Here is a 21,825-nt window from a genome sequence, read left to right as displayed (position 1 = left end):
CTCTTGCTTATGGAATGCTTACCTGCAATCCCATTATCCTGATTGGTAAGGTGATTCCTGTGGCCCACTATATGTGGACAGGCTCCGGCCATGCCATCTTACTGCCATATTCATATTATCTTATGCCCCATCCTCTTTCCAGTTTTAGAAGCATAATCAAATCAATACTGGCATTGGTACAAAAGCTTTACCATCCTCTCAAACTCCATCACTATCGTACAGTAGAAGGAGTGCTAGCCTTGGGATCAAATGACTTAGGCTCAAGTCTTAAACTTACTGGATGTTTTGACCTAGGGCAAGTAACTCCATCTCAGTGAACCACAGGTTTCCCATTTGCAAAACAGAGATATCCTAGTATTATCTCCCTCCAGAGTGAATCACGGGGAATAAATAAGATAGAAAGAGTGATCATAAAATCTTTCTTAACTATAAAGCCTTTGTAGTGAAATGTTTCTGCCCAACCCAAGGGTAAGAATAGTGAGAACATGCCAATGTTATGATGTGCCCAGGAAGTCCAAATTCCAATTAAAATAATAGAATCTTTTAACTAAAGTTCTATTCCTAAGATTTATTGGAAGTACATAGAGATGGATCTGGGTTCTAGAAATTTATGCCAGTGAATACAAACTCTGACGAGGGGCTGCCAAGCTGAAAAGGCTTCAGGCATTGACAGAACCAACCCTTTCCCTTCACTTGTATGGTCAGAGCCCTAGTACCAGCCCTCATCATCTCTCACCTGAACTTCTGCAGTGCCCTCTGAAATAGGACCCCCTGCCTCAAGTCTCTTCTCTCTTCAAACACAGCTTTCCAAGTTATATTCCTGAAACACAGGTAGGACCATGTCACTTCCCTACTCTAGAAGTTCCAATAGCTCCCTATTGCCTCTGGGATCAAACATAGATTCCTCTATTTGGCATTTAAACATTTTCATGATCTAGCTCCAGCTCATCTGTTCAATGAACTGCCTTTCATTGTATACTCTACAGTCCAGCCAAACTTGTCTATTTCCCGTACCTCGCATGTGATATTTTATCTTTTGACATAATACTTTTGCAAGGCTGAACCCCTGGAATGATCTCTCTCATCTCCACCTTTCAGAATTATTATCTTCATATCATAAGTGCCACCTATGTGAGAACTTTTGGGATTCCCTCAGGTGTTAATGGCTACTTTCCATGTCAGTTAGTATTTATTTATTTTGCAAATCTGATGTACCTCTACTCTTTTGCTTATGCATGGTCCACTGATAGAATGTAAGGCTCTTGAGGGTAAAGACTTTCACTTTGTTCGTATTCCTAGAGCAAGGGTTAACTTCTTATGTGTCATGGACCTATAATGTTTGTTTGTTTTAAATTCATAATTGAAAGACACTAAATTTCAGTTAGAGGTTAATAAAAATAAAGATATAATTTTCCCCCATTCAAGTCTATGAAGTCTATCCACAGATCTCTGGGGATCCATAGACAACCTCCAGTTAAGAAACTCTACTCTAGCAACTAGCACAGTGCTAGACACAGTAGGCAATTAATCAGTGCTTGTTGATTTATTGGTAACAGATTAAATCTATTGAAGTCCTCATTAGAGACCAAGTTCAAACGGGTTTTTTAGATAGTCATCACCCAGGTCACGCATTTTTTTCTTTCTTTTATCATAGAAACTAACAAAGAGTTTCCTCTATGTCTCCGAGGGGTTATGACCTGTACTGTAGAGGAAGAGACCCCACCAACAAAACCACAACTTTTGAGGAAGTAAAGAAGTAACAAGTAATTTGGGACACTCACCTCTGGGGGAAGGGGGAACCCAAGCAAGCTCAGTACTTGGGATGCTCAGGAGGAAAAGTAAGTGGATCAAAAGTTGAGGACAAAGAGAGAGGTTTCCAATCTCCATAGGCCACCTATTAGCTTAGTTTAGCCAATAGAAGAGAGCTAATATGAGCCCACGTTGGAATGCATGCTCCCAAGACTACTCTAAGACAGAAATCATAGGGTAAGAACTTAGAGGGAATGGGCCAAAAGGAGCCCATCAGTCCTAACCTCTGGGCCCCATGCTGTAGGTAAATGAGGTGAATCCCACAGACCCTGCCTCTGATCCTCCATCCACCGCAACTTTCTACCTCTTGACAACTGAACAATAATAAAATCAATATCATCACTGAAAGGGAGTAATGGCATCATTGCCTTCTGGTTCCATTCATAATTCCTGTTACTGCCTCAACTGGCCATAGCTCCCTGCTCTGGTATCTTCTCCCTGACATATGTTGCATACCTTTGGTTCAATGTAAGGCACTTATAGCCAAGGAATTCATTGGCATTGCATAAAGGATAGGGCAACGGACATGGAGTCAGAAAGACCTGGGTTCAAATCCCGCCTCAGACCTACTTTCTAGCTGTGGCACACTGGAAAATCACTTAATCTCTCAGGGCCCCAATTTCCTCATTTGCAAAATGAGGAGGTTGGTCACGATGGCCTCTGAGGTCCCTTTCAGCTTTAAATCTATGATTCCATCTCACTTTTGTACTGTAGCCCCAGCACCTATCATAATATCTAGCACACAGTAGGCTAATAAGTGCTTATAGTTAATTAATTACTATCCCCTGAAGCCCCAAAATACCAGATAGGTGAGTTCATTTTATTCTATCCACATTCCCAATACTAGAAGTGCATATCAGCAGTCAAGCACCTTTTGAATCATTCCCACCCATCATTTCACTTTATTCACACAGCCGCCTTTTGAGTTAAGTAGGGCTAATGTTATTCACCTTTCATAGATTCCATTTATTAAGCCCCATACGAGGCGCAAGCTAAGGTGTTTACAATCTAGTAAGTTAAGAAACAGAAAGAGACAACAAAAGTCACTCCTGGGACTGGGATATAGGCCTCTTGACATTTTCCAATCCCTATACATTTTCTACCAAATTATGATGCTTCCCCACCTGGGACATCTTACTTTAAGACAGGTAATATAACCCTCAAGTGAAAATTCTCGTGCAGGTATGGGGTCTGCCTAAATGCTTTCTGAGATCCTTTCTAACCCACTAAGATGCTGTGATTCCATGAAGAAAAGAATCTTGACAGCATCCTGCCTGTCCCAAAGCCAGGCTTGTTTATTATTCAGGCCAGCTGTTACAGATCTATTTTAAGTACGCTACTTTGAAAAAACATGGAAGGTGAGTATCAAGTATATCACTAAATATTCCATATTAATTGACTCCTTAGGAACTCCCCAGTGAGTAGCACATAATACTGGTTTCCCATTAAGCAATCACTGGAAAGCTGACCATACTTCTTGTGAAAACAATTTCAAAGAAGATTTACATAGTAGGGAAAAAAATGTAATTTCAAAACACTCATGAATGAAGACCAGAAGTAGACCGTGCCTTTGGTGCTCACACTTCAGCTGGCTGACTGCCTAAAATGTAGCAAAGAAAGAATGGAAAAGAATGATTCTCCTGATGCCTTGTCAGTTACAATATATTACTATATCCCACTCTCTTCTCAGATGGCTCTGACATTTCCCTGATATCACTGATAGGCAATGTGAATCTAGTGGGAGAAAGGGCCTCATAAGAAAAAATGACCCACCTCAAAAGATCATGCAAAGCACCTGGCAAGCAATGTTTGCAGGTGGTGTATTTTGGAGAGAGGGTGCCATGCCTGATCATTAGCTAGGATCCTAAGCCATCAATTCTATTTGCACAGAAGAAAACTAGGGCAGGCTGGACACTAGGATCTAGCAGCAATCCCAGCACATCTATCCTTTGCTCTGCTTCTTTTCTCCCTCTTTCACAGAATTTCAGAACTTGAAAGGACCTCTCCCTTCCCTGTTCTAACATATGGGGACATTAAGCTTCTACCTGAAGACTTTCAATGTGGGGGAACCCATTGCCTCACCAGGCATCTTCGGCTTTTGAACAGCTGTTAACTCTTGGGCAGTTTGCTCTTACATCCAGCCTAAAATTACTTCTTTACAACTTCCACCCATTTGCCCTTCTTTCTGACCTCAAGGGCTAAGCTTAAGAAGTCTAATCCTTCTTCCATGTGACAGCCTTTCAAATATTTAAAGATAAAATACATGCCCCCAATTGTCTTCTAGGTGTTTTTGTCTTTATCCTATCTTATATCCCTTTCTATCTCTACCATCTTAGCCTCTCCCTATCCCATTGTAAGAAAGGGCAACCATGAGACTGTCCATTTTAGCTGCTCACCCTAAGAACAGCAATCAAAATGCCACACATCTATCAAGAGACAGAATGGTGTTAACAGAAGACACAGAGATAAACGGATATAGGCTACAAAACCATGTGTACGTCTGACTCTTTGACCCGTTTGGGGTCGTCTTGGAAAACATGCTGGAGTGGTTTGCCATTTCCTTCTCTAGCTCAGTTGAAAGATGAGGAAACTGAGGCAAACAGAGGTAAGCAACTTGCCCAGGGTCACACAGCTAGTGCCTGACATTAGATTTGAACCCAGGTCCTCATGACTCCAGGCCCAGATGTTCTATGAACAATGGCGCCCCCTAGCTTCAAAAGCAATACCACAGTCAGGTCATATGGCTGATCACTTGCAATTAACATCCAAATGATTCTAGACTGCTAAGGATCATACATTTAGAGTTGGGAGGGGCATGAGCTTATAGAGTCCATCTTATTTAACATAACATTATAGAATCATAGAAGTAGAGTTAGAAAGGACCTTATAGGTCATCGAGTCCACACTCCACATTTTCACAGATGAAGAAACTGAAGGTCAGAGAAGTCAAGTGACTGTGCAAGGTTACATAAATCCTAAGTGGAAGGGCCAGGGTTTAAACCAGTCTTTGGATACCTTCCACTGTGCAACACTGCCTCCTTTATTTTTACGAATGACCTTGATAAGAGTTCAACATACATTTTCCATGTTTGTAAAAATGGCATGAAATATGGGTGAGTGATGAAGAGTGAGTGAGAGGATGAGATGGGGAAAGGAAGTTGGCACCATAAAATAGTATCATGAATGCAATGTTTAGCAATTTACTACATTCTATAGGTACTAGGGAGCTCTCAAAGGTTTCTATCCCTCTCCGCTACCGTCAGAAACAGAATACACAACTGACCTAGCATTTACTAGGCATTTGCTACATGCCTTGCCTAGATTATTGTGCTAGTTGGACCACAGGTCTGAACTCAGAGTACACTTGTAACATGCCTCTGGGCTTCAAGGCCAAGAAGATTAAACCACAGCAAGAAAGAACAACAAATAAATCTTTCAGTTAGGGACCTGTGCTCATTTCTATCTGGAGGGCAGGTAACTGCTACCTTAAGCAATCCCCTTTATCTTGATTGGAACTCTTAAGATGTATGAAAATCCCACATCGTTATGGAAATTAAGGCCCAATCACCCATTGCCTAGGCCCTAGGTAGTCTGAAGACTTTAGTTCAAATAAACAAAGATTAGGGTTGACAATAGAAGGATAACCAGCTGGTGGACTATTGAATTAGCTAATCAGTCTTCCTTTCAATATTAGATGGTCTCGTAGAAGCTCATTAAAAAAGTGTCAAATTTTTTTAAAATTTATTCATTAAAAGTGTCCTCGTTGAATGAGGAGGATGACAAGAAGGAGAAGTAGACCTAAATAACAGAGAGAGCACAAGACCTGAAATTCAAAAGCCTACCATAGGTCTGATTCCTGCTTCAGCCACTAACTAGCTTTGTCACAACATGACAATAGGAACATCCTTTAATCTCTCTGAGACCTCACTTCCTCATCTATAAAATTCAACAAACATGAAATGCAATCATTCTCATTGTATTTCCTTTCTCTTAGGATTCTCATGAGGAAGGTGCTTACATATACATAAATGTGAGCTGTTGCATTTTATAAAATTAATAAGAATAATAATCATAGCTAGCACTTATATAGAACTTAGAGGTTTGCAAGTCATTTTACAAATATCATCTCATTTAATCGTCACAATAACCTGATGAGTTAAGTGCTGTTATTATCCTCATGTTACAGATGAGGAAACCAAAGCTACATAACGTGCCCCAAACCACACATCTAGTAAGTGTCTGAGGCTGGATTTGAACTCAGGACTTCTTGCTTCAAGTCCAAAGTTCTATCCTTTGCAGTACCTTACTCAAATATTCATTAATCAAAGTCACATTCCAATGTTCAAATGTACACTTTCATAATTTTTTTTGTAGAATACTTAGTGTTTATTAAATAAAATAGATAAGTGATTATGTGTACTTTTCTTGAAAAATATTCCAAAAGAAGGAACAATAAACAAAGTATAAATAGATCTCCAAAATGTTTTGGGTTTGGGGGGGGGGTTTGGGGGGGAGGGTGTTGAAGTAGGTTTTTTTTAAAAGTTCACATCAACTTAGGTCTCATAAAGCAAAAATAACATTGAAACAATTGTGGTTTTCACTGCTTCCTGAGTGTAAAAATAGCCCACGTACAATGAGTTGCTGTTTTATTAATCCAATATAAGTAGTCAGGCAGCTTGCAATTACAGCAATAATATTTTCTACTTATATGTGTACATATGATGCTTCACCTCCAAACATAAGCTTCTTAAGTGCAGGGAATTCTTTGTATTCCCAGAGCCTAGAACAATGTTTGTTGATAGATTAAACAGATATAGGCATCACTATATTATATATCACAGTATGGGAGTCAGCATATTATAGTAGAAAGAATACTGGACTTGGAGTCAAGAGAGAATACAGTCAAATCTTGCCTCTGATACTTACTAGATTTGTGACTGTGAACAAGACACTTAGCCTCTGTAAAATGGATATACTGTAACAATAACTGTAGAATTATATTGGGCTGTTAGGAGGAGCAAATGAAATAATGTACTTTGTAAAACAGAAGTGTCATAATCATATATATATATGTATATATATATATATATACACACACACACAAACACACACACACACATACCCACACATACATACATACATGTGTGTATACATACCCACACGTACATCTCAATCAATCAATAAACATTTATTAAGTGCCTACTATATGCCAGACACCATCGTAAGCACTAGGGCACTAAAGCCTTTTGTCCAAAGCACAAAAAGGGGCAAAAGAGAGTCCCTGCCTTCAAGGAGCTTACAATCTAATGAGGGAGACAACAAGCAAATAATTGTATGCAAAACAAGCTAAATATAGAATAAATAGGAAATAATTCCCTCTGTTACAGAGGGAAGACACTAGAACTGTTTAGGTTTAGGAAAGATTTCCAGTAAAAGATGGGATTTTAGTTGGGACTTAAAGGATTCCAGTAAAGTCAGTAGGCTGAGTTGTTAAATGTTTAATATATGTGTATATCAATACATATATGTATAACTATATAATAAATTTCCATATTATACATATTTGCATCTAATGGTAGCCATCTTTAGGGCACGAGGAGGGGAGGGAAGGAAAAATGGAAAAGAAATTTACATAATAATTTTATTATATATTTAAAAGGGATAGCAAGTTGTACACAATAGATTTGCAGTTTCATGAGCAACCATATTTTTTTAATTATACTATGTTATGGAAATGCTTGTTTTATTACATAAATTAAAAATAAAATAAAATTAAAAATTTTTAAATAAAATTTGAAGATATAGATCCACTTTTCCCTTTAGAGTTTACAAATCACATTTCTCTGGGTTGGGTGAAGTGTGTATTTTCTACATCATTATTCCCATTTTACAAGGAAATAGCTAAGTGAGAAGTTAAATGACTTAGCCATGGTCACAAATACTTCTAGGAAATGTCACAGGTGAGGGGTGGCCTCAAGGCCACACGTGGCCTTCTAGGTCCTCAAGTGCGGCCCTTTGACTGAATCTAAAGGATTTGTTCTGTGAAGTTTGGATTCAGTCAAAGGGCCACACTTGAGGACCTAGAGGGCTATACATAGCCTTGAGGCCACAGGGTCCCCACTCCTGGACTCAAAACCATTATTTTGACTCAATTTTCCAGCAATCTTCCCATTTCAACAACCTCTATCATTAGTACTGAGAGGGGCTTTATCAAATTCAACTCCCTCCTTGGCTGAGAGAAGTGATTAGTTCAAGGTGACAAAGCTAGTTAGTAACAAAGCCAGGTCTCAGCCATCAGGTCTCTTGACTCCACTACTCTTTGTTTTTTTTTTCTTACTATACCACACTAATAACCATTAATCATTGAGGAAAAGTTAATTTAGTTTTAGTATATTCTGTTCAAATAAGGAAATATGTAATATAACTTAGAAAGAAGTTGACTGGAAAAGTTTTTTAAGTGTAAAGTTTTGTGGTATGAAAAATTAAATTAACCTCAGCTAGCTGGTAAATTCAGCTATATTCAAACGTTTCCATTGCCCAGGAGATGCAGACTTGTTTCTGCAGAGTCCTGAACGATACATTTTGCTGCTGGTCTCCACTCTGGTGCAACAGACCTTGCCTTCCAGAAGGGGCTGCAGCAAGGTAGGAAATGATGACTCAAGCATGTTATACTCTGCTAAGCAATGGGACTTGCTGAGCACTCCTGTGCTCCACAGAGAATTTCTGAATCTAAAGAGCTGCTCTGGATGTTGCTAACATAATTCTAATGATTCACATTTCTATAGTTACTTTAAGGTTCCCAAAGTACTTTGTTGTGCCCTACCCACCCCCCTCACCCCAACAAGCCTTTTCGGGGATAGATAAGTATTTTTATACCCATTTTTCAGATGATAAAACTGAAGCTCAGGGGTGAAATGGAAGGCACAGTTAATGTCAGAGCATAACAAATGCTTGTTACATGAATTAATGTGACTTATAAAAGAATCACAAAATCTTAAAGCTTTATTTTATATAACTTTTTAAGTTTACAGAGTTCACAACTACCCTTCAACCCAAGTAATTCATAGAATCCTAGTTTTAGAGCCAGAAGGGACCTCAGAGACTATCTAGTGACTAGATTCTAGTCCCACACTCTGATTTTACAGTTGTGGAAACTGAGGCACAGAGAGATTAAGTGGCTTGTCCATGGTCATACAGGCAGTAAGCATCAGAGGTGAGATTTGAACCCTCCTCTGACTCCAGATTGAGGGCTCTTCAAGTGTTATTTCCCCTATTTTGCAGATGATGAAACTGAGTCCAAGTGAAAGTGTGGAAAATAGCAGTACCCTCATGTCCTTCTGCTTGCTGTTGTGCACCTAGAAGCCAAAACCAAGGCAATCATGGGATTGAGTTACACTGGGCCCATCATGAGAGTCTGACACAGGAATTCAAAGAGCTCAATATATAATGTTACTTAAGCATCCATAGTTAATTAACTCAGCAAATACAGATCTCTTTATATTGCTATTGCTGCTGCTGCTGTCTACAGACTGATTAGTGTGGGCTATATATCACAATACCACTGACTCTAAAAGTATCAAATGACTGAGATTTCTAAAATGCAATGATGGGAACTTAATTTTTGCTCCTCTCTCTAACCTTTGAAGTTATGAGTCTTCTTTAAAGTTGTTACAAGGAACACTGAGATAGAATCCTATTAAGGTGCTTTCTTGGCCAAAACATTCCAGCAGGGGAAAAGGTTTCATTCACGCTTTGGAATTCTGAGCTCCCCTTTTTGCATGTGACTCTCCCGAACCCTGGTAACTTCAGAGACGGACCTCTCTACCGGTGGCCCCTGACACAGAACAAAATGTGCAGCAAAACCTGAGGCGGGAGGTGGAGGGGAGGGAGAAGTGAATAGTGTCAACCTGAATTTGTAGTTTCCTGCCACTTTGCTGAGAGAGGCTGGACTCATGTTTCTCACGTGGTTTAAAGAGAGCTGTAAATACTAAATATCTCAGTGGAGAGATGTGCGGGAGACCTTCAGAGGGCAGTAGCAGTTTTACGACCCGACCCCACACTCCCCCCCTTTTTTTTTCTTTTTTGGCCCACGCAATCACTGGACAGATAACGGTACTGGGCATATTCAACTTCCTAGATTCCACACTCTCCATGACATGGTTCCTCTTTCAAAAATGCAGATCAAGAAGACAAGGGGAAGCAGCCTAGCCAAACCCAAAGAGCAAAGTGGAAAATAAAATGTTATTTCATCATCTCCCATTCCTCCTCTGCTTCATTACTGTTGTTGGCATTTGGGAACGAGAGAATATGTGAGATGCACTTTAAGACAACTTTTATTTTTTAAATGAGAGAGAGAGAGAGAGAGAGAGAGAGAGAGAGAGAGAGAGAGAGAGAGAGAGAGAGAGAGAGAGTACCATCCCTCTTTTACAAATTCCTATATCATCTTTCCAGAGTTTGATAAATTCAGTCAAAGAGATTAAACCGCCTCTCGCAGCTGGGATACAGAAAAAAGCCAAGAGTGGCCAGGGAAGGGGGAGGGAGGACAGAGATAAGAGGCAGGCAGGGAGCACCTAGAAGATCTTTGCATTTACACAAAGAAATTAGCCAGATGATTAATGGGGGATGCTAGCGGGAGGAAGGGGAGGGGTGAGGAACACGGGAGAGGAAAGGAGACATGGCCCGGGGAGGTGAGAAGGAGGGACAGAAAGGGGACGCTCTGCTCCCCCTCTCCTTACCTGGGACATCTGGGGCCTCAGGTTGATCTCCTTGAGATTGATGGAGTGACCCTTCAGGTTGTTGAGCAGCTGGCAGAGCAAGACTCCATCGCGGAGGGTCTGAGCCAGGTCAAACACCTGGGCAGAGTCCCAGGTCACCCGGTGGTTGGCGGGCAGCACCTTGCAATGGATGAGCCACTGAGCGCATTGTCTCCAAGGCTCCATGCCCTACAGAGCTCAGGACGGGAGCCGGTCTGGGAGGGAGAGAGATGCGGGAGCTGCCGAGGCTTCCTCCCCCTCGTCCTCCCGGGACACAGCCGGCGGGCTACGTACACCCCCTTTCTTCCCCTAACCCTATCCAAGGGAGAGAGGTGTGTGCCGCGGTGGAGGAGGGCTTGGGGATCCCCTGCCCAGAGCGGGGCGGTCAAGCAGGGCTCGGCTGCCACGACGGCGCACCCGGCAGAGCCCTGAGCGCAGCCGAGCTCCGGACGCCTCTCCTCCGACTCTCTGTGGCGGCAGCGGCGGCAGCAGCCGCAAGCAGCTGCAGTGACTCGTTCGCTCTCTTCCGTCTGCTACTTGCCCCGTGTCAGCAGCCTCGGCTGCAGCCCCGGTAGAGTGCAAAAAAGCTTCCTATTCGCAATCAAAACCTCGCCGGCTACTGAGCATGCCCAGCTAGCTCCCCAGCCCGAGCCAGTTTCGTTACAGTCCGTGGATTCCCTGGAGGGGAGGGTGGAAGGGAGCTGAAGAAGCCGGCAGGACGTCACTTTGGGGAAGAAAGTGGGGCGGCCGGTGGGGAAAGTGTCACCCGCAATGAGCCCTGGCCCACTAGCCCTTCCTTTCTACCTGTCAATGTCTGAGCATCCGACATGCTTTTCAGCTGCAGCCATGGACAGACATTCTGGGCCCATGGTGGTTTGCTTCTTAGGGCAACTGCCTGATGAGCAAGTAAAGACAAGAGTTTCCACTAGGTAACCACCACCATCACCACCCCAGGGTAATCAGTAGGGCAGCTTTATCAGGGAACTCAGGCAGAGAGGAAACAGGGCTGAGATGTCACATTGGGCGAAATAGGGGGCCACACCCCCTCCGCAGGGAAATTCTGGTGCTCTGGATTACAGGAATCTTGACAACAGGTTATTAGTGGTTCAGAGACAGCAGCACCCTTACCTTGCCTGGTCCTCCCTCTGTGTCCTTGGAGACTCTTCCCACAATTATACTGCCCATACTGCCCCCTCCTCCCTGTTGACCTCTGAGCTGTTAGAGCACAAGCTTTTCGGCATGCCCTCCCTCTTCATCTCTGTCTCCTGGCTTCCTTGACTTCCTTCAAGTGTCAGCTAAAATTCCACCTTCTGCAATAAGCCTTTTTCTATCCCTTTTAATGCTAATGAGATCATCTCCAATTTGTTCTGTCTACATTTTGTTTGCATATTGTTTCTACTATTAGACTGTAAGATCCTTGAGAAAAAGACTGTGTTGGGGGTTTTTTTGGGGGGGGGTTGTTTTGGTTTGGTTTGGTTTTTTGCCTTTTTTGCATCCCCAGCACTTTACACAATGCCTAGCACTTAGTAGGCACTTAACAAATGCTTGTTGACTTAGCTGTACTTCTATAAACTCAAAGTGTTCCAGTGGGTTGTTTCCTACAGAAAAGAGCCAATTTTGCTACAAAACCTGGTTCATCCCAAAGATTTTCCTTCTCTGCTGTCCTCCCACTTCTAGTCTGGCCTCTTTTCTCTGAAATGCCCTTACTCTTTTCATCTCTTGTGATGGTTCCATTAAAACTTATTTAAGGGAAATTTGCCTGAATGGCAGTGTGGGCTGTATTTGGAGCCAGAAAGATCTAGGTTCAAGTGCTGCTTCTAACATATACTTATCTGTGTGACCTTAGGCTAGACCTCTTAGTGAGCCCAATCCTTTAAGGCTATAAACCATTGCATCTAGTATATGTTTTTGTGGATGAAGTTTCCTATTCCTACGACAGCCCAGGTTTGGATCGAAAAAGGCAGACCACAAACCTTTAACATATAGAGGATCCTATAGGTTTTCCCTGTCGATCTGAGTGTGCTCGAATGAGCTAGGGCAGAGTTTAGATACAAAAGAAAGGCTTTCTAGCACACCACACCCAGCAGCAGCCCTTGGATGCTTCCACAGCTAAGTAGAAGTTATAGTTACTGATCCTGGAACAGACACTAGTGATTTTAAGTGGAGCCTTTATACATTCTGCAAATAAGACTTCTGGGGAGATGTCTTACTAGTTGCCTTGCATTTATTTCCGCTACACATTTCTCTTTCTTCCCACCCCCAACCAAAGTTTTATATTATGTTTAGCAAGGTACAGCCATACATATCTCAGCGTCCTGTATAAGTGTGGTTCCCAGCCACCCCCTTTTTCTTTATTGTTTTATATTGTAATGTTTGATGGTGGGCTATGTCTTTGTGCTCTAGCATGTGCCAACTTTAGTATTCTATGTATACTTGTTTAAAAATAAATCAGTCAGAGGATTTCCTTTCCTCTCCAGGCATCCTTCCTCAGTGATTTCCTTTTTCCTTCAATACAGATGATATCAATGGTCTAAGTCTTAGACTCTAAGAGAAACATTGTGCATAGTGGCAATAGTATGAAGAACATTGGACTGGGAGTCCAGAAGACCTGGGTTCAAATCTCCCTCCCAACAATTACTAATTACACCACCACAGGCAAGTCAAATAAATCCTCAGCTCTTATCTACATCACAGTGGTATTATGACATTCAAATAAGATAATCAATGTAAAATGTCTTAAAAACTTTAAAATGCCAGTGGTTAACATCTTGAGGTTTTTATTATGAATATCATCAATAAACTTAAATATTTCAATTGGTCAGTTAACAAGAATTTATTAAGTGCTTACTAGGTACCAGGTACCATGCTAACAAACAAAAGCAAAACAATCCCTGCTCTTAAGGAGTTCACATTCTAATGCCAGAGACAGTATGTGGAAAAGAAAAGTTATAAATATAAGATATATACAGTGTTAGGAAACAATTTTTCAGTAAGAAAATAAGAATATAAAGAGGATTTTAAAGGTATATTAATTTCTTTTTTTACAATTAATTTGTTTTTAGTTTTCAACATTCATTTCCACAAGATTTTGAGTTTTAAATTTTGTCTCCTTTCTCTTTTCCCCCCTCCCCAAGATGGCATGCAATCTGCTATAGGCTCTGCTTATATATTCATATTAAGCATATTTTCCCATTAGTCATGATGTAAAGAAGGATTAGAACTAATGAGAAGAACCAGGAGAAAGAAGAAACAAAACAAAACAATAAAAAGGAGAGCAAATGGTATGTTTCCATCTGCATTCAGACTCCATAGTTCTTTCTCTGGATGTGGATAGCATTTTCCATCGTGAGTCTTCTGGAGATGTCAGATCCTTGCATTGCTGAGAAGAGCTAAGCCTATCAAAGTCAGCCATTGTACAATGTGGCCATTACTGTGTACAGTGTTATCCTGGTTCTACTCACTTCACTCAGCATCAGTTCATATAAGTTTTTCCAGGTTTTTTTTGAAGTCTGCCTGCTCAACATTTCTTATAGCACAATAGTATTCCATTATATTCATATACCACAATTTGTTCAGCCATTCCCCAATTAATGGGCATCCCCTCAATTTCCAATTCTTTGCTACCACAAAACGAGCTGGTATAAATATTCTTGTACATGTGGGTCCTTTTCTTGTTTTTATGATCTCTTTGGGATACAGACCTAGAAGTGAAAGTATTGCTAGGTCAAAGGGTATGCACAATTTTATAGCCCTTTGGGTATAGTTCCAAATTGCTCTCCAGCATGGTTGGATCAATTCACAACTCCACCAACAATGCATTAGTGTTCTAATTTTCCCACATCTTCTCCAACATTTATCATTTTCCTGTTTTGTCATATTAGCCAATATGATAGGTGCGATGTGGTAAGGGGCATATTAATTTAACATGGTAGTCTCAAAACTGTCCTTTTCATGTCCATTCTGAACTTTTTTCTGTTTTTGTCTTTGTATACTTTTTACAAACTCTAAAGCACTATGTAAATATCTATTATGTCATGCATTTGGCAATAAAGCATAATGTATTTTATATACTGTTTCTCTTAAACAAAGTCCATTATTTATAATTCAGCATTTCAGACCACATCTTGGCCTAAAGATAGCTAAAGACAAGTTTTCTGGAAATAAGCAGTAAAAGCAAGTAATTGTTTCATTCTGTTTCAGATAAAACTATAACCTCCCTGTATTTTGTAGATGAGTCTTTAATAGTACTGTATTCAACAAACAGCAGCAGAATGAAGAAAATTTATAATCACCTTTTTTTTTTATCAATTGAATTTACCTGGTCCCCTTCTTACAATACATAATACTTCATGAATGCTTAGAAGACAAGACATGGGAAGGCAGGGGCAGATATTATTCTGTGAAATGCCAAAGGACAGAAGAAAGACTTCCTTCCATTGAAGAAGGAGAGTTCTTGGAAGCCATATTCATAGGATCATGCATTTTAAGCTAAAAGTGGCTTTATAAGTTATCTAGTTCAATCCACTCATTTTACAAAGGAGGAAACTGAGGTCTGAGTGGTTATGTTACTTAATTACTTAGCCACAAACACTTGTTGAATCAAAGCTTGCACAGTTAGTGAAAGGGGTGGGATTTGAACCCAGCTTCTCTGACTCCATGTAGAGTGTTCATTTTATTATACCATGCATCCTCTCACTCAAGATAAGGAAGAACTTCTTAACAATTACAGCTGTCCAAAGACAGAAATGGAAGGTTCATTAAGTAGTGCAATCACTAGAAGTGAGTAAGTAGATCGTTTTTCTTTTGTTGTGGTTGAGTTGTTTCAGTTGTGTCTGACTCTTTGTGACCCCATTGTGGGTTTTCTTGGCAAAGAGACTAGAGTGGTTTGTCATTTCCTTTTCCAGCTCATTTGACAGATGAGAAAACTGAGGCAAATATTGTGAAGTGACTTGTCCAGGGTCACACAGCTAGTAAACGCCTGAAGCCAGATTTTAAATCAGGTCTTCCTGACTCCAGGCCCAGTGCTCTATCCACTGTGCCACCTAGCTGGTCCAGTTATTTGTCTAGTCTATCATAAAGGAGTTTCATGCTCCAGGTGAGGGTTGGATAAAATGACTTCTAGAGCCCCTCCCAACTTTAGGATTCTTGGACTCTGTCCTAGGCAGTTCAAGAAGTCGAGAAGGTCAAGGAGAAAAAGAACAGAAGACTGTGAAACACAAACTGGAGATATTGTCCAATTCACTGAGATGTTAAATGACATTAGACAGTCAGGAGGGAGGCCTCATGTCATGTTTATTCAGGAAAGGAAATGACAGTGGGCTTCTTTCCCTAGCTTTTAGTCCCACATTATCTCTCCCCAGAATGACCAATCAGGTGGTAGGCGCTCAGATCTGTTTTGTGTTATTGTAAATGTGTTATTGTAAAACATTTGCCCAGTTCTATAAAGCCAAAGCAATCTGCTTCCCCCAAAGTAATGTGTTATAACAAAGTGTAATATGAACCAACTCATCCCCTTTTCTCCTGCTCTCTAATCTTTCTTTGAGATAAATTATGCATCAGAGAGGGTCAGGAGGACAGTGGCCAAAGTCTAGAGTTCTGGTCTTTGAGTCAGGAAACATGTTCAAATCCTAACTCTGCTACTTGTTAGCTATGTAGCCCTAGGCAATCCTCTCTGACCCTCATTTCTTGATCTGTAAAATGGGTGTAATTATCCTTGTACTTCCTGCCTGGTGAGTAGCAGTAAGGAAAATGCTCTGTAAGCTTTAAGGTACTAGAGTTATGATGATGATGATGATGATGATGATGATGATGATGATGAATTATAGAATTTCAAAGCCAGAAGGGACTTCAAAACCATCTAATCAAACCCATACTGAAAAAACAGTATCCTTTCTACAACATCCAGCCTTTTCCTAAAAACAGCAAAGACCCCAAGGTCATCCACTGCATCTGCGGTCATCACTAGTAGTCCTAACTTTTGTCTTGCACACTGGACTTTGATGACTCTGGATCAATGTTCAAGTCTAAACATCACCCCATGATGTCACTGATGCTCTTCAAAAATAAAGGATGAACAACAACAAAAACTTGCAGGGAAAGGAGCCCACTACTTCCAGAAGCAGCCCATTCATTGACTTTTCTGTACCTCTAATTGTTAGAAAGTGTTTTTTCTTGAAACCAAGCCTAAATTTTCCTCTTTACAAGAGACACAAGACTATAAACCTTTATTAATCACAACATGCTAGGAGAGATCAAATAATCTGTAAAGGTGAGGAGATAGATCAATTATCCATCCAACTTAAAAAAGGAAGGAATAAGATTAAAATGCTGTTCTTAACCATGTATGTCTCAATCCATCAAAGTCTGTGGACAAAGTTCAAAAAAAACCCCAAACCATGGATGAACGGCAGTCATGCTGCACAGGAAGTGTTTTTGAATTGGCTGAGGAAACCTGGTCATCCTCTGGACCGGCTAGAAAATATTCAGCCAATTTCAAAACTGAGAGATTTGAGCATCTAACAGCAAACAGGAGATAGAGCTACCTCTAAGAAGGAATCACTTGGGCATGGGAGGACAAATGAGAGTGCCTTGATTAACCAGAGGAGGACCTAGCAAGCTTTGGAAGACCAAAAGACTTAGACTTTTTAATGAGTGTCATAACAGAATCCCCAGGACTGCAACAATTGGTGGTAGTGTTTATACTGGAAGCCAAGAGCAGACTAGACAAAGTGAAGGAAGACAGATTTGAGGTTCTCCAACAAGTCTAGCAGAAAATCTACATCACACCTAAGGGAGAAGATTTTGAGGACTCCAGATGAAAGATTTCAAGAGTTTTATGTTACCCTTTTTGTTTTGGTTTTGGTTAGGCATTGAGGTTAAGTGACTTGCCCAGGGTCACACAGCTAGTAAGTGTTATATGTCTGAGGCCGGATTTGAACTCAGGTCCTCCTGAGTCCAGGGCCAGTGCTCTATCCACTGCGCTACTAGCTGCCCCTTGTTTTTTTGTTTTGTTTTGTTCTTTTGTAAGCTATCCTTTTTGCCACATGTTCTTTCTAAGCACCAGTTCACTGTCTCCTGCACTCTGTGTCTACTTGGAGATTTGGAGCACAGGAGGGGAGGGGAGAGATAGGATTTTTTTTAACCAACTCTACTCCTATAGTAAATACGTGTTTGTAACACCTAAGTGCCACTATCTTATCGATGATAAGCATAGGAAGAAACACATCAGTGGGAACTCATGAGCTACAGCATTAGAAAGACACCTCTACCCCCTCAGCACCAACCTTAGCTTCTAAGGAGATAAGTAGTAGCCTGGCCCTGGGGACACAGCCCGCTAGTAGCAGTGGAAGGGAAGAAGGTGAGGATGGTAACTCCAGAGCCTACATGTGCTAAGAATCAACCAGCCAATCAAAAAGCAGTTAATAAATGCCTATTACAGGCTAGCTGAGGGGTTCACAAATACAGTGGATGAGATTCTCAAGGAGCATCCATTCTAACAGGGAAGATAAAAGAATAAATACAAAGTAGTTAAATACGAGGCAGTTTGGGAAGGAAGATATTAGCAATTGGGAGGCTTCGGGGGAGGGAGGAGGTTTAAGAATTGTTTCTTGTAAACGACAGTCCTTGATATTGGTATCAAAGGAAGGGAGGATTCTATGAGGCAGAGATGAAGAGGGCGTGCTTCCAGGCATGGAGGAAATCCTAGAGGTATAAAGAGGATGATATAATGTGATAAAGATTATATCATCCAAATAAAGGTCTTTCACTGCATTCTGGGACATGTCATGCTGTCTCAGGAAAATTACAGGCCTGCTTTTTTGTTGACTACTTATGCCGTTTGACTACCACCTTTTCTTTCATTGGATATTCAAGAAATGGGATAATTGACAGGTGTTGTCTTAGCCTTGGGAAAAAAGAAGAGCTGATGAGCACCAAGTACTCTTTATCATTGTTCCACATCTCAAAACAATTCCATCATTTAGAACAGCTAAGAAAGTCAATGTACAACACAATAGAACAGAAGTCATAGAATATTAGTGTGGGGAGGTATTTTGGAAATCTTGTCCAGAGCCTCTTATTTTTCAGATGAAGAGGCTTAGGGTTTAGAAACCAAAGAGTCTGGCCAAAAACCATATGATGAGTAGTAGAAATGGGACTCAATCTTGGATCCCTTATGTTCCAGGGTTATTTTTGAAATGGGAGATTGGCCAATGTGCCCAGTCATTATGAACATGCACAGAGGGTCTCTGATACAATCTCCATATCAATTCTAAAACATGCTTCACACTCCCCAACTAGCTGCATTCTGCTGGCCACGCATTGAAGAGGAGCATATTTGATTGGTTGTATCACCAAAATCAGGAGCATTCAAAAGGGGCTTGTCTATCAGAGCCAAAATTTCTTTCCTGCTGGTGCCAGCACTTAGCAAAGTGCCTGGCATGTACTAGGTGCTTAACAAATGATGGCTGACTGACTGATACAAGTAAAATGAAATGTAAAAGAAGAGGGCTTGGGCCCTCTCCATCCAAGGTCAAGATGTGGCCCGTGAATACAAGTCTTGATTCTTTGCCTCAGTATTTGTTCTTTTATTTTAGGTGGAAGAGACTGGAGGCTACAATCTTCTGAGTTTCAAAAATCATAAGAACAGTCTATTCACAGAACCTAGAGTAGAATCCATGCTGGAGTTTTCAGTCAGCAAGTCTAGATTGGAGTCCCTGAGGAGCAAGAAGCAACCTTGGGGAGACAGCTCATCAGAAGGTGAGGCAAGGGTTCATTCAGAAGCCATGCCACATTTGAACAAGCACTTGATGAGACCAATGCTATGTAGAAGCTGTGATAAATTCTGAGCACACTCTGCCCAGGACCAAGGTAATATAGAGGAGAGTGTGCCTACCAGGTTTTGGGGGAAAGTGTTTATACTTTATGCTTGCTATATGTTCAAAGTAAATATCCTTTTGTAAAAGCTAATTGATGTTAATTTGTTGATTGAAATTGAGAAAACAATCACTAATAGCTAACATTTAGGGGGACCATATAAGAATCAGGACTCAGGATGATAGTATTAGAGAAAGTTGAAACCCCAATTCCTCAGGGGCACCCCTAGAACCCTAGAAGTGGAGATATAGCCTTCCTTACTTTGGAAGGGCTAAGCCAGAGCACTTGAAATATTGTCATTACACCTTGCTGATTCTCTTGTGAATTAAGATCCAGAATAAGATAAGTGAACCCTTATTGCTAAACAATAACAATACAACAACAACAAGGAACACTTTAAGGCTTATGATGAATGAATAAATGAATGAATAAATGAATGGAAGAGGTTTATTAAGTGCTTTCTATGTGCCAGGTACTCTGTTAAGTGCTAGAGATACAAATAGAAGCAAATAAGATATTCCATGCCCTCAAAGAACTTATATTTTAATAGGGAAAGATTACACCTACATGAGATTGTCATCCAGGGAAGAGTGTTTTGAACAGGGAAGACAGAGAGTTGATATTTGGAGTTATAGGACAATTAATGGACATCCTTTCCAGGAATGGTAGTGCTCTTTCGATAACTGTTTTCAAAGCCAGAAATAAAAAGCAAGTGATAAGAGTGAGGAAGGGCTGTAGTATGGCATAAGAATGGCTAGTAAGTAGTGGGGTATGATGGGTGTAGACCTAGGAAAGAGGAAGTGAATAAATGCTCAGCAATCAGAAACCTTAGGCCTAAGAGTGAGAGCTTGAGTTCCAACTGGAAGCGGAGGCTGGTGCATCTTCAAGGTTCACTGGAAGTGAACCAAGAAAGTGTTACTTTATTCACAACTGCTTTGTGAGATATGTAGCATAAGTCATTATTCCCCATTTGCAGATGAGGCAACTAAGGTCCTAGGAGGTCAACTCGTCCATAATCACAACTGGTAAGTGGTGGGTCTGAACCCAGTTCTTTTGACTCCAAGTCCAATGCAGTATCAAAATAAAAAAAAATTACAAGGCAAAAAGAGAAGGTAACGAACATTTACTAAGCATTTACTATGTGCTTGGCACTGTGCTAAGCACTGGGAATGCAAATGCAAGAAAAAAGAATGCCCTCAAGCAGCTTACACTCTTGCCAAAAAGAGAACTGAAGAGCAGGTACCTGGAGGGAAGGAGGGGCAGCCTGGTAAAATCTGGAAAGTCAGAAGAAAAGCTGGGAGGAGAATGGATTGCCAGCCCCAGCCTCTCCTCAAAATACAGACCCTGGGAGAAGCTTACCAATGGGAGAAAGAGATCAGCATGGTGGAGGGATGTTCTGGAGTGAAAAGGTTGCAGGGGCTAAGCAATAGATGTTTCAGAGTGAGAATGCCCCTAAGGCATCTAAGGCAGCTGAGATGTGGTGTCAAAGTCTGGAAAGCTAGAAGTAAAGCTGGAGGATGAATGAAATACGGTCAGTATGATCCCTCCACAAAATGGAGATCCCAGGAAGAACTCACCAGTGGGAGAAGGGCGACAGCATGGTGGAAGAACGTTCTAGGGGGATTAGGTTACAGGGGCCAATGGATGGATATTCCCAGGTGAAGAGGTCCCAGACATTTCTGTAGCTGAGGCAAGGTGTAAAAGTTCATAAAATTAGAAGCAAAGTCAGGAGAAGAAAATTGCTCCACAGCATTCCTTTCATTCAGCTCTTGTACATTCAGGTCCTCTTCTTTCCATTGGCTATTACTAAACTTTTCCACTCTCCTCAATTCCCCAAAGCCTTTCATCACCCTTATTCAATCTCAGCATTTACTGCTTTACTAAAAACCTAGGCCATTTGCCATGATCTTCCACAAGTCCTTCATTTTGTATAGTTCAAAACTACTGTCATCACTCATTTCTTCCTCTTTTCCTCCCGAAACAGAAGAATATGTGCCATATTCTAGAAAGGATACCAATAAGATGGAAACCATTTGGAAGAGGTTAAATAGAATAGTAAAATGCCTTGTAAGGATTTTCAGCCCTCTATTCAATAAATACCTCCAGAATCAAATATAAGATGTTCTATTTGGCATTTAAAGCTCTTTACTACCTAGCTTTCCTTCCTAACATTACAGTCTTCTCATACTCTACTTTTCCAGCAGAGAGAAGGGAGTAGAAAGGATTCAATACCGTCTAGCAAACTGTAGCTACCACAGTAACACTCATACCCACTAGTGTTATATTTGGATGGTTTGCAATCTCTACTGTGCTTTCCTATCTCCTCACCTTTACTCTCAGGGCAGCTGGGTGGCATAGTGGATAGATTGTCAAGCCTTGTCAGGAAGAC

At 40.9% G+C, this 21,825-nt stretch overlaps 1 protein-coding gene across 1 annotated transcript in view; it reads right to left on the bottom strand.

Moving 5' to 3' along the window:
• The window catches only part of VAV3 (vav guanine nucleotide exchange factor 3), a 450,109-nt gene extending 438,620 nt beyond the window's left edge, over positions 1-11,489 (bottom strand). Inside the window, exon 1 of the mRNA XM_021000329.2 lies at positions 10,545-11,489. Coding sequence (XP_020855988.1) covers positions 10,545-10,748 — 204 coding nt within the window. The 5' untranslated portion in view covers positions 10,749-11,489. The remainder of the gene's footprint in view (positions 1-10,544) is intronic.
• Between the last annotated feature and the right edge of the window lie 10,336 nt (positions 11,490-21,825).

This window comes from Phascolarctos cinereus, unplaced genomic scaffold, assembly GCF_003287225.1.
Source record: "Phascolarctos cinereus isolate Bilbo 61053 unplaced genomic scaffold, phaCin_HiC Scaffold_5;HRSCAF=322, whole genome shotgun sequence".
NCBI classification, from domain to species: Eukaryota; Metazoa; Chordata; class Mammalia; order Diprotodontia; family Phascolarctidae; genus Phascolarctos; species Phascolarctos cinereus.
The sequence above is the reverse complement of the archived record's forward strand: the minus strand, read 5'-3'. Positions and strand labels throughout refer to the sequence as shown.